The sequence below is a fragment of the Lasioglossum baleicum genome, chromosome 7, assembly GCF_051020765.1.
Source record: "Lasioglossum baleicum chromosome 7, iyLasBale1, whole genome shotgun sequence".
In the NCBI taxonomy this organism is placed as follows: Eukaryota; Metazoa; Arthropoda; class Insecta; order Hymenoptera; family Halictidae; genus Lasioglossum; species Lasioglossum baleicum.
Window position 1 is genome coordinate 1,723,844 of NC_134935.1, and position 13,103 is coordinate 1,736,946.

The following is a 13,103-nucleotide window of genomic DNA, read 5'->3' on the forward strand; positions in this document are numbered from 1 at the left end:
TTTTTGGTTGCAAACTGTAGTCGTAAACAATGAAAAACCCCCAAAAATCGGAAAAATGCAGATTTCTAGAAAATATGAAAACATGCTATTCTACTGTTTGGTTCTTTGATAAAGTACTACAGCAGGCAGTGTCGTCAAGTTTTTTCAGATTTTTTTTATTGTGGGACATCATTGTCAAAATTTTTTCGACGTTTCTGCTGTGAGGACGAAAGTTATACTTACTGATTTTACCGCGGGTGTATATTAAGTAATTTTTAACGTTATTACATTTTACATTATTATTACATGTTATTATACATTACAAAACGCAATTGTTTGACCTAAGAAATGCGATTTAATAGAAAGAAGAATTGTGTTCTGTGCGATATATGTACATACTGTGACTCGCAAAAATTTTCGGACGCTCTAAAAATGATAACTTCTTTAATATTGTACTATACGATTTGAACTTTTTGGGAAGCTAGAACAATTAGTTTAGTACAGGATGTGAAAATAATTTTTTCAAAAATAGCAACTGATCGGAATTGTAGAAAAAATGAGAGACACTTGGGGAAACTAAAACACCTGGCAGAAGACTGTGAAGGGGTAGAAAAAATTAACATAAGTATAGAAAAGATAGTACAGGAGAAAAGAGTGGGAGAAATTGTAGAATGGGTTAGGAGTATAGAGAAAAAAGGAAAGAATTAATCACAAGAGATAATCAAGAGAGAGGCGGGATTAGCGGGGAGACATTGGGATTGGGATAGATCAACATAGACAATAAGGTATTTGATGTGGCATGCGATATGGATGGATGGGTGGAGGAACGGATGAATGGATAAATAGAGGGATGAATGGCTTCGAGAATTATAATCCAAGTCCAATTTCTGGGCCACGAGGCTGAAATAAATAAATAAATACGTATTTACTTACTTACTAAAAGTTGCATTTTACAACATCTTTATATGGGCCTACATTGAAAATTTAAAAAATACGTTTTATAGATATGTGTCAATTAAACATATTCTGAAAATTTCGTCAAAATCGGTCAACGTTGCAATAAGCTACAAACGTTTTAATATAAAATAATAATTCTTAAAAAATATTGTGTTATTTTACATCGATATACCCGACCCGACCCGTATCATGTTACAATGTTTCACTCCACTCCGCGGCAACCGAAGCCCTCGAGCTTCACTTCCCTTTTTTCCGTTCGTCATCATAGAATAGTGTTTCCTGAAAATAATGTCTCTGGCCAGACTCGAGTTTTCGACATTTATAGCAAGCTTGCTATAATCGTATTTTATTTGTCAAAATTTAGTTTTTCATTTAAAATATTTTGTTGTTAAAACTCATTAATAGTTTTAAATAGTACTTGAAATATTTAAAATGATACTGAAATATTGGAATATTACAATTTGGAATGAAGGTTCTAGCCGGACGAGGTAGTCCTTCGAATTATTAAAACAGCCGTTGCGCCATTCAATTTTCGGTCAATTTTTCCTATTTACTTGCATTAATTTAATCATATAACTGCATTTAATTGAAATTGATATTTGAGATTTTTTCCCGATTTTTTGGTTCAAAATGTTAATTACACAAACTGAAAAACACGCAAAAATTAGACAAATGCAGATTTTTTAGAGAAACTGAAAAATAGCATTGATCATATTTTTAGACTAGCAACATACCAGAACTTTTTTAACGACAGCGCGTAAACGACAAAGAGGGACTTTTCAATGACTCCAAGAAAAATGAAAAACTTAATGACTCCGAGAAAAATAAAGAACTTAATGACTCTGAAGAAAATGAAAAATTGAATGACTCCAAGAAAAATGGAAACTTCAATGACTCTATGAAAAAACTTGACGACACTGAAGAAAATGAAAAATTTAATAACTCCAAGAAAAATGGAAAACTTAATGACTTCGAAAAAAATAAAGAACTTACTGACTCTGAGGAAAATGAAAAATTTAATAACTCCCAGTTAACAAGCAGTCTTCAATGCCTCTTAAAAATGCAATTAATCATGTAGGGATTGATCAGGTGTTTCTCGCTATATTAAAAAATATTTACAAATCCTTTGACAAATTCTGCTTTGTGGCGTCAGGATACTGCTTTCCATCACAGTTTGTATAGTATACATATATTATTTCTCCTCTTTGTTTCTAGATAAAATTTTATTATGATCCTCCATTAGTTTAACGCCCCGTTCAGCGGTATCATTGACCACCTTCAGTCCATGTTTCAGTCAGACTACTTATTATTCATAATAACTTCTTTTTCCGATATTAGAACTATTCTTACCACGTTTTTATTAGCTCGCTTTCTTGTTCTTTTGTAGATTGGAGCGTATTAATGAATTTATTTATATGTAATATCTCTGCCAGTTATGTATATATGAAAAAACTCTTCAAACAAAAGTTGTAGTATATAAGGAGGTGGATATAGTATCAAAGGAAAAAAATTTTTTCAAAGTCATTATTTAAAGTTTTCAAGGTCATGGATGTTTTTTCTATCAACAACTGTTTATGCTATATATGGATTCTTAAAGAGAAAAAAGACAAATTCAACGATATATCATAACGTCTATTTATGTCAAGATTTAAAAAATTCCCATTTTCCATTAAAAACTCATTTTCCCATTATTCAAACGGCCCCAAAATTTTTCCAGACCATTTTCTCAACATTTGTCACAATTCTGGTTTACGGGACCAAAAAAATTTCATGGTCGAAAAATAAGGTCCACCCTAATGTTGCATATACGTAAATTACGAGAAGCAGTAAAGAGTGCTTAACGTCGAAGAAGAAAATCCGGGTAACTAAAACTTAATATGTACTACATTCCACGTTATTAGAATAATTGTAGTTTAATTATGATACATTTTATATCAACATTTTTTATTTACACCTGCTAGAAACGCCACTGTCTCGGAAGGAAATGGACATTCGAGAGAAGCAATGAAATTAGAGCATCATTGCGAAAAAAGATGAGTTTGCAATAACCTTAATATACATTTTATGAAATTCTATTATAATTATAGTTATGACTGTATTTTTTAATAAATAAACTTGTGTATGCTAGTATAAAATCAATTTATATATATTATACAATTTATTTTATTATTTGTTTGACAACTAATAAATCTACAAATTGTTTCATAAACTAAAAAATACTTCCTGCATTTTCGTATTCTCCAATCAGTCCAAATAAATACCATCAACCTGTTCTCGATCATATACCAATTTTTATTAATGCAATTATGACAGTAACAAAACGTTTCTATTTAAAATGAATACATATTTTGAACATAGTTTTAACATTTTTAATTTTTTGGAAGGTTAAAAAATGTAATTAAAAAAGTAATGAAAAATAAAAATAAAAAAAAAATCCTCGCTGCACGGGGACCCGAAGGCTAGCTCCAGATTGCGATTCATACGCTCGACGGCTCGACAGTCGAATTTCAGTTTCGTTTCCGTAAGCTGTAAAGCAATACAACATGGCAACATGGCAAGTGCTAAAAATAGATTGTGGCTGGCATAAGCGCACAAGCAGCGCACACGGATATAGTAAAGGTACGCTGGTGAGTGTAGCGCGCGGGCGCGTTGCTAACACGATACAGTGTTTTCTGCACCGACGAAATGCCGTCGGTGGCCTCTGGTGGCCTCCTGTTTCTCACTCCAGTCAGAATATATCCTAGAGGGCGTAAGAGAAATATTCGAGCGACACAGATTGTCACAGATGTCGTCAGATGTGCTAACAGTAAAGTGGGTTCTGTTTCTTGCTAAAGATGATGTAGGTTCTGTTCCATGCTAAAGATGATGTAGGAGCTGTTCCAGGCTAAACATGATGTGGAGACAAAAGCGGCACGGCCAAAACCCGGGCGTGAGCACTCTCATATACTCTCTGATACCGCTTATATGCGTATGTACCGTAACTAGAAAATTACTAGGATCTTACTAGATTTTGGGTCGAAAATATGGGTTTCGTACTAAACGTTGTTTGACCTTATTAGAACAAATTGTGGGCTGTGTGAGGGCTCATTCGAAAGAGGAAGGTTAGACGCAGCGCGCTTTTCTCACGAGGTTAACGAGATTATGTTAATAATTAATAATATGAGGGCCCAAAGTAGAGAAAAAATCTAGGAAAAAATCCCGCAGATTTCAATGCATTTTCTGTCTCTAATAGACTTTTTTGACTTATGAGATGAGAAAAGCGCGCTGCGTTGAACCTTCCTCTTTCGAATGAGCCCTCACACAGCTCAAAATATGCTCGTATAAGGTCAAACAACGTTTAGTTCCGAACCCATTCTTTCTAGTAAGATTCTAGTTATTTGCTAGATATTTGCTATTTACTAGAATCTTACTAGATTTTGGGTCGAAAAAATGGGTTCGGAACTAAACGTTGTTTGACCTTATACGAGCATATTTTGAGCTGTGTGAGGGCTCATTCGAAAGAGGAAGGTTCAACGCAGCGCGCTTTTCTCATCTCATAAGCCAAAAAAGTCTTTTAGAGACAGAAAATGCATTGAAATCTGCGGATTTTTTCCTAGATTTTTTCTCTACTTTTGGGCCCTCATATTATTAATTATTAACATAATCTCGTTAACCTCGTGAGAAAAGCGCGCTGCGTCTAACCTTCCTCTTTCGAATGAGCCCTCACACAGCCCACAATTTGTTCTAATAAGGTCAAACAACGTTTAGTACGAAACCCATATTTTCGACCCAAAATCTAGTAAGATTCTAGTTCCTTTCTAGTTACAAATCGAGGGTAGACTAGCCCCTTAAGGGGGTAGTCTACCCTCGATTTGTAACTAGAAAATACCTAGAATCTTACTAGATTTTGGGTCGAAAATATGGGTTTGCTGGTTTTCAGTTAGTGTCCTTATTTGAGCAAATTTTGGGCTGGGTGAGGGCTCATTCGAAAGAGGAAGGTTCACCGCAGGGGGCTCTGGTCATGAGGTTGACGAGAATATGTTTATATCTAATAATATTAGTGTCCAAAGTAGAGTAAACATCTAGGAAAAAAAACCAGCAGATTTCAATGCATTTTTCTGTCTCCAAAAGTCTTTTTGGCTGATGGGATGACCAGAGCCCCCTGCGGTGAACCTTCCTCTTTCGAATGAGCCCTCACCCAGCCCAAAATTTGCTCAAATGAGGACACTAACTGAAAACCAGGAAACCCATGTTTTCGACCCAAAATCTAGTAAGATTCTAGTTATTTGCTAGATATTTGCTATTTACTAGGATCTTACTAGATTTTGGGTCGAAAACATGGGTTTCCTGGTTTTCAGTTAGTGTCCTCATTTGAGCAAATTTTGGGCTGGGTGAGGGCTCATTCGAAAGAGGAAGGTTCACCGCAGGGGGCTCTGGTCATGAGGTTGACGAGAATATGTTTATATCTAATAATATTAGTGTCCAAAGTAGAGTAAACATCTAGGAAAAAAAACCAGCAGATTTCAATGCATTTTTCTGTCTCCAAAAGTCTTTTTGGCTGATGGGATGACCAGAGCCCCCTGCGGTGAACCTTCCTCTTTCGAATGAGCCCTCACCCAGCCCAAAATTTGCTCAAATGAGGACACTAACTGAAAACCAGGAAACCCATGTTTTCGACCCAAAATCTAGTAAGATTCTAGTTATTTGCTAGATATTTGCTATTTACTAGGATCTTACTAGATTTTGGGTCGAAAACATGGGTTTCCTGGTTTTCAGTTAGTGTCCTCATTTGAGCAAATTTTGGGCTGGGTGAGGGCTCATTCGAAAGAGGAAGGTTCACCGCAGGGGGCTCTGGTCATCCCATCAGCCAAAAAGACTTTTGGAGACAGAAAAATGCATTGAAATCTGCTGGTTTTTTTTCCTAGATGTTTACTCTACTTTGGACACTAATATTATTAGATATAAACATATTCTCGTCAACCTCATGACCAGAGCCCCCTGCGGTGAACCTTCCTCTTTCGAATGAGCCCTCACCCAGCCCAAAATTTGCTCAAATAAGGACACTAACTGAAAACCAGCAAACCCATATTTTCGACCCAAAATCTAGTAAGATTCTAGGTATTTTCTAGTTACAAATCGAGGGTAGACTACCCCCTTAAGGGGGTAGTCTACCCTCGATTTGTAACTAGAAAATTACTAGAATCTTACTAGAAAAATGGCTCGAAACGTGGGTTTGCGCGAATCGGTTGTTTGTCCTTATTTGAGCTAATTGTGGGCTGGGTGAGGGCTCATTCGAAAGAGGAAGGTTCATCACACACGGGTCTGGTCATGATTTTAACGAGATTATGTTTATATCTAATAATATGAGTGTCCAAAGTAGAGTAAAAATCTAGGGAAAAAACCAGCAGATTTCAATGCATTTTTCTGTCCCCAAAAGACTTTTTGACTTATATTATGACCAGACCCGTGTGTGATGAACCATCCTCTTTAGAATGAGCCCTCACCCAGCCCAAAATCTGCTCAAATAAGGACAAACAACCGATTCGCGCAGACCCACTTTTTCGATCGAAAATCTAGTAAGATTCTAGTAAATAGCAAATATCTAGCAAATAACTAGAATCTTACTAGATTTTCGATCGAAAAAGTGGGTCTGCGCGAATCGGTTGTTTGTCCTTATTTGAGCAGATTTTGGGCTGCTTGAGGGCTCATTCTAAAGAGAATGGTTCATCACACACGGGTCTGGTCATAATATAAGTCAAAAAGTCTTTTGGAGACAGAAAAATGCATTGAAATCTGCTGGTTTTTTTCCTAGATTTTTACTCTACTTTGGACACTCATATTATTAGATATAAACATAATCTCGTTAAAATCATGACCAGACCCGTGTGTGATGAACTTTCCTCTTTCGAATGAGCCCTCACCCAGCCCACAATTAGCTCAAATAAGGACAAACAACCGATTCGCGCAAACCCACGTTTCGAGCCATTTTTCTAGTAAAATACTAGTAATTTTCTAGTTACAAATCGAGGGTATACTACCCCCTTAAGGGGGTAGTCCACCCTCGATTTGTAACTAGAAAGGAACTAGAATCTTACTAGAAAAATGGCTCGAAACATGGGTTTGCGCGCTGTCGGTTTTCGTCCTTATTTGAGCAAAGTTTGGGCTGAGTGAGGGCTTATTCTAAAGAGGAAGGTTAAACACACTGCGCTCTGGTTACGAGGTTAACGAGATTATGTTTATAACTAATAATATGAGGGCCGAAAGTAGAGAAAAAGTCTAGGAAAATAACCAGCAGATTTCAATGCATTTTTCTGTCTCCAAAAGACTTTATGACTTATGAGATAACCAGAGCGCAGCGCGTTGAACCTTCCTCTTTAGAATGAGCCCTCACCCAGCCCAAACTTTGCTCAAATAAGGACAAAAACCTACAGCGCGCAGACCCAGGTTTCGGACCCAAAATCTAGTAAGATCCTAGTAAATAGCAAATATCTAGCAAATAACTAGAATCTTACCAGATTTTCGATCGAAAAAGTGGGTCTGCGCGCTGTCGGTTTTTGTCCTTATTTGAGCAAAGTTTGGGCTGGGTGAGGGCTCATTCTAAAGAGGAAGGTTCAACGCGCTGCGCTCTGGTTATCTCATAAGTCATAAAGTCTTTTGGAGACAGAAAAATGCATTGAAATCTGCTGGTTATTTTCCTAGACTTTTTCTCTACTTTCGGCCCTCATATTATTAGTTATAAACATAATCTCGTTAACCTCGTAACCAGGGCGCAGTGTGTTTAACCTTCCTCTTTAGAATAAGCCCTCATCCAGCCCACAATTAGCTCAAATAAGGACGAAAACCGACAGCGCGCAAACCCATGTTTCGAGTCATTTTTCTAGTAAGATTCTAGTTCCTTTCTAGTTACAAATCGAGGGTGGACTACCCCCTTAAGGGGCTAGTCTACCCTCGATTTGTAACTAGAAAGGAACTAGAATCTTACTAGAAAAATGGCTCGAAACATGGGTTTGCGCGCTGTCGGTTTTCGTCCTTATTTGAGCAAAGTTTGGGCTGAGTGAGGGCTTATTCTAAAGAGGAAGGTTAAACACACTGCGCTCTGGTTACGAGGTTAACGAGATTATGTTTATAACTAATAATATGAGGGCCGAAAGTAGAGAAAAAGTCTAGGAAAATAACCAGCAGATTTCAATGCATTTTTCTGTCTCCAAAAGACTTTATGACTTATGAGATAACCAGAGCGCAGCGCGTTGAACCTTCCTCTTTAGAATGAGCCCTCACCCAGCCCAAACTTTGCTCAAATAAGGACAAAAACCGACAGCGCGCAGACCCACTTTTTCGATCGAAAATCTGGTAAGATTCTAGTTATTTGCTAGATATTTGCTATTTACTAGGATCTTACTAGATTTTGGGTCCGAAACCTGGGTCTGCGCGCTGTAGGTTTTTGTCCTTATTTGAGCAAAGTTTGGGCTGGGTGAGGGCTCATTCTAAAGAGGAAGGTTCAACGCGCTGCGCTCTGGTTATCTCATAAGTCATAAAGTCTTTTGGAGACAGAAAAATGCATTGAAATCTGCTGGTTATTTTCCTAGACTTTTTCTCTACTTTCGGCCCTCATATTATTAGTTATAAACATAATCTCGTTAACCTCGTAACCAGAGCGCAGTGTGTTTAACCTTCCTCTTTAGAATAAGCCCTCACTCAGCCCAAACTTTGCTCAAATAAGGACGAAAACCTAACCTAACCTAACCCCCTTAAGGGGCTAGTCTACCCTTGATTTGTAACTAGAAAATTACTAGAATCTTACTAGATTTTGGGTCGAAAATATGGGTTTCGTACTAAACGTTGTTTGACCTTATTAGAACAAATTGTGGGCTGTGTGAGGGCTCATTCGAAAGAGGAAGAATAGACGCAGCGCGCTTTTCTCACGAGGTTAACGAGATTATGTTAATAACTAATAATATGATGGCCCAAAGTCGAGAAAAAATCTAGGAAAAAATCCCGCAGATTTCAATGCATTTTCTGTCTCTAATAGACTTTTTTGACTTATGAGATGAGAAAAGCGCGCTGCGTTGAACCTTCCTCTTTCGAATGAGCCCTCACACAGCTCAAAATATGCTCGTATAAGGTCAAACAACGTTTAGTTCCGAACCCATTTTTTCGACCCAAAATCCAGTAAGATTCTAGTAAATAGCAAATATCTAGCAAATAACTAGAATCTTACTAGAAAGAATGGGTTCGGAACTAAACGTTGTTTGACCTTATACGAGCATATTTTGAGCTGTGTGAGGGCTCATTCGAAAGAGGAAGGTTCAACGCAGCGCGCTTTTCTCATCTCATAAGTCAAAAAAGTCTATTAGAGACAGAAAATGCATTGAAATCTGCGGGATTTTTTCCTAGATTTTTTCTCGACTTTGGGCCATCATATTATTAGTTATTAACATAATCTCGTTAACCTCGTGAGAAAAGCGCGCTGCGTCTATTCTTCCTCTTTCGAATGAGCCCTCACACAGCCCACAATTTGTTCTAATAAGGTCAAACAACGTTTAGTACGAAACCCATATTTTCGACCCAAAATCTAGTAAGATTCTAGTAATTTTCTAGTTACAAATCGAGGGTAGACTACCCCCTTAAGGGGCTAGTCTACCCTCGATTTGGAACTAGAAAATTACTAGAATCTTACTAGATTTTGGGTCGAAAATATGGGTTTGCCTCCAGACGTTGATTGACCTTATTAGAACAAATTGTGGGCTGTGTGAGGGCTCATTCGAAAGAGGAAGGTTCAACGCAGCGCGCTTTTCTCACGAGGTTAACGAGATTATGTTTATATCTAATAATATGATGGCCCAAAGTAGAGAAAAAATCTAGGAAAAAATCCCGCAGATTTCAATGCATTTTCTGTCTCTAATAGACTTTTTTGGCTTATGAGATGAGAAAGGCGCGCTGCGTTGAACCTTCCTCTTTCGAATGAGCCCTCGCACAGCCCACAATTTGTTCTAATAGGGTCAATCAACGTCTGGGCGCAGATCCATGTTTCGACCCATTTTTCTAGTAGGATTCTAGTTATTTGCTAGATATTTGCTATTTACTAGAATCTTACTAGAAAAATGGGTCGAAACATGGATCTGCGCCCAGACGTTGATTGACCCTATTAGAACAAATTGTGGGCTGTGTGAGGGCTCATTCGAAAGAGGAAGGTTAGACGCAGCGCGCTTTTCTCACGAGGTTAACGAGATTATGTTAATAACTAATAATATGAGGGCCCAAAGTAGAGAAAAAATCTAGGAAAAAAACCCGCAGATTTCAATGCATTTTCTGTCTCTAAAAGACTTTTTTGACTTATGAGATGAGAAAAGCGCGCTGCGTTGAACCTTCCTCTTTAGAATGAGCCCTCACACAGCCCACAATTTGTTCTAATAGGGTCAAACAACGTTTAGTTCCGAACCCATTTTTTCGACCCAAAATCTAGTAAGATTCTAGTAAATAGCAAATATCTAGCAAATAACTAGAATCTTACTAGAAAGAATGGGTTCGGAACTAAACGTTGTTTGACCTTATACGAGCATATTTTGAGCTGGGTGAGGGCTCATTCTAAAGAGGAAGGTTCAACGCAGCGCGCTTTTCTCATCTCATAAGTCAAAAAAGTCTTTTAGAGACAGAAAATGCATTGAAATCTGCGGGTTTTTTTCCTAGATTTTTTCTCTACTTTGGGCCCTCATATTATTAGTTATTAACATAATCTCGTTAACCTCGTGAGAAAAGCGCGCTGCGTCTAACCTTCCTCTTTCGAATGAGCCCTCACACAGCCCACAATTTGTTCTAATAAGGTCAAACAACGTTTAGTACGAAACCCATGTTTCGACCCCTTTTTCTAGTAATATTCTAGGTATTTTCTAGTTACAAATCGAGGGTAGACTACCCCCATAAGGGGGAAATATGGGTTTCGTACTGAACGTTGTTTGACCTTATTATTTTTGTCACACTTACAGCCAAAGCCAAAATGGCGCCCCTAAATTTTGGCGCCCCGGGCAAATGCCCGGGTTGTCCCCCCCCTAGAGCGGGCCCTGCGAAGGTACCCGATCTTCGTACATGACTGAGGCCGTCTGAGGTTAGAATAGTCGCGCATGCGGGAAAAAAGCGCCTTACCTACCATCACTGACAAGTACACTAATTTATGTGGATTTATGTCAAGATATCCGATCCTCTCTGTTTATGTATACTGCATTTATCAGCATTTATTGAACGAAGTGTCACACTTGTACTGAGAAGTTGATAAATTTTATCGTCTCCTTCGATTGAACAAAATAGGTAAATTTATTCGAACAATAATTATCAGCATGTCAAACATTAGAAGAAGCGTGATTATGGAAAATAATAAACAACGAGTGAAAGAATCATTTTATCTAATGGACAGCGATGCTGATGGTTATTTAGATTATCATGAAATGAAAGCTGCATTAAAAGCTTTGGGTTTCACAGTTAAAAAATCGTACGTTTTAACGATTATGCGAATGTACGATAAGCACGGCTGTAACAAAATTTGTTTCGATGATTTTAATTATGTTGGTATGTTTTGTACAATACAAAGTAATTTAATGATAAAAATGTCTACGATTCAGTTGCGTATCAATTAATTTATTCAACTTTTATCTTTGTACAGTGTTAGAGAAATTAAGTAAACGAAGTCCTTTAGACGAAATAAAATATGCATTTAAGAGTTTTATAAATGATTCTCTACACGATAAGATAACATTAGAAGATTTACAGAGACTTAATAAACAACTTGAATGTAACTTGACAATTGAAGAAATGAAACTTATGATGAAAGAGTTTGATTTGGATCAGGATGGTTCTAGTAAATCAATTTTAAATTAATAAATACCATTTTTTTACATTATACAGGTTGCAGCAAGATAACTTCCTTATTTTAAATGGGTGTTCTGAAGCTAATGGGAGTCCCAGGCAGGTGTGCATGGTCTCGTTCGAGAGCGGGGATCCTAAAGTTTTGTTAACATGTGTTTCAGTCGTCATCATGCGTTGGAGTAACGAACAGCGTGCGTTTGCCTTAGAGGCCTACTTTTCCAACGGACGTTCGGTACTTCAATGTTCTCAGGTGTTCTGATGGGACATGCGTCTCCAGTTCTTCTTTTCTGCACAGAACCAGTTTCCCTGAATGTTGTGACCCACAACAGAATTGATTTTCGGTCCGGGACAGGACCCAATGGAGCAATATTGAAGCGATTTCGGAAGGCACGCTGGGTTGAAATCACCGAACGGCTGGCTGTTGGAAAAATAGGTCTCTAAGGCAAACGCATGCTGCTTGTTACTCCAATGCATGATGATGACTGAAACACAAGTTAACAAAACTTTAGGATCCCCTCTCTTGAACGAGACCACGCATACCCGCCTGGGACTCCCATCAGCTTCAGAGCGCTCATTTCAAATAAGGAAGTTATCTTGCCACACCCTGTATGTATGTCTTACTTTATAAATAATATTATGAAAACGTATGTAATGATATAATATTATTTATTTTTGATTTCAGTTAATGAAAGTGAATTCATAGAAATTATGATGAATTTTGGAATTTGAATGAGTTCCTTCAGTTATAACTAAAATTTATCAATATTGTCACAATGAATTTCGGAGTCAATTGGGAAGAAGAACAACGGCGTACATTGCTTTCAGGCCATGCAGTGTTGCAATCCTCGTCACAATCAATTGCTATATCTCAAGCGGCTGCAGTCGAAGGTGAACATATAGCAACCGAAGTAATATCCGAGTTGAGCGAGCAAAGGGAAAGATTATTGAGGGCAAAGAGAAGATTATCAGAGACAGATGAAGAATTGAATAAAACAAAGAGAATATTAAATGTTATGAGAAGACGTGTGTTAATGAACAAGTTTGTATTAGTCCTAATAATATTGTTGGAAATAGCTATTCTTAGTATTATTGTGTATTTAAGATTTTTCCATCGATAATGTAACTTCGAGTATTGTATTTGTGTACGTATATTTCAAATTTTACTATTTTATCATGTATATTGCCTACAAAAATTATTTAAGATTGTGTTACGAATAAAAATGTCATAAGGAATTGTACATGCTAGAAACTGATACAATAAAGTAAATGCAATTTGGGATTCATTGATGTGATATTGAATGAGAACTACCAACTGCTATCAAAAGAAAAGT

At 37.3% G+C, this 13,103-nt stretch overlaps 1 protein-coding gene across 4 annotated transcripts; it reads left to right on the forward strand.

Annotated features, from left to right (window-relative positions):
• The first annotated feature begins 10,997 nt into the window (after positions 1–10,997).
• On the forward strand, positions 10,998–13,055 carry Vti1b (Vesicle transport through interaction with t-SNAREs 1b). 4 transcript variants are annotated; one of them, XM_076427920.1, is made up of 3 exons: positions 11,224–11,475; positions 11,570–11,764; positions 12,455–12,632. In XM_076427920.1, exons 1-3 carry the CDS (start codon positions 11,247–11,249, stop codon positions 12,499–12,501), a joined length of 471 nt encoding a protein of 156 aa, XP_076284035.1. In that variant the 5' UTR covers positions 11,224–11,246; the 3' UTR covers positions 12,502–12,632. The 4 variants fall into 4 exon arrangements, with proteins under 4 accessions (XP_076284036.1, XP_076284035.1, XP_076284038.1 ...); XM_076427921.1 differs by lacking the exons at positions 11,224–11,475; positions 11,570–11,764 and adding an exon at positions 10,998–11,217 and having other exon boundaries at positions 12,455–13,055; XM_076427923.1 differs by lacking the exon at positions 11,570–11,764 and having other exon boundaries at positions 11,454–11,475; positions 12,455–13,055.
• The last annotated feature ends 48 nt before the right edge of the window (positions 13,056–13,103 follow it).

What these genes read in the sequence shown, in the direction of transcription:
- Vti1b (XM_076427920.1), top strand. Translation starts at nt 11,247, where the DNA reads ATGTCAAACATTAGAAGAAGCGTGATTATGGAAAATAATAAACAACGA. An exon ending in CGATGATTTTAATTATGTTG is followed by an intron (nt 11,476 to 11,569) that starts GTATGTTTTGTA and finishes ATCTTTGTACAG; the next exon opens with TGTTAGAGAAATTAAGTAAA. An exon ending in TTTGGATCAGGATGGTTCTA is followed by an intron (nt 11,765 to 12,454) that starts GTAAATCAATTT and finishes TTTTGATTTCAG; the next exon opens with TTAATGAAAGTGAATTCATA.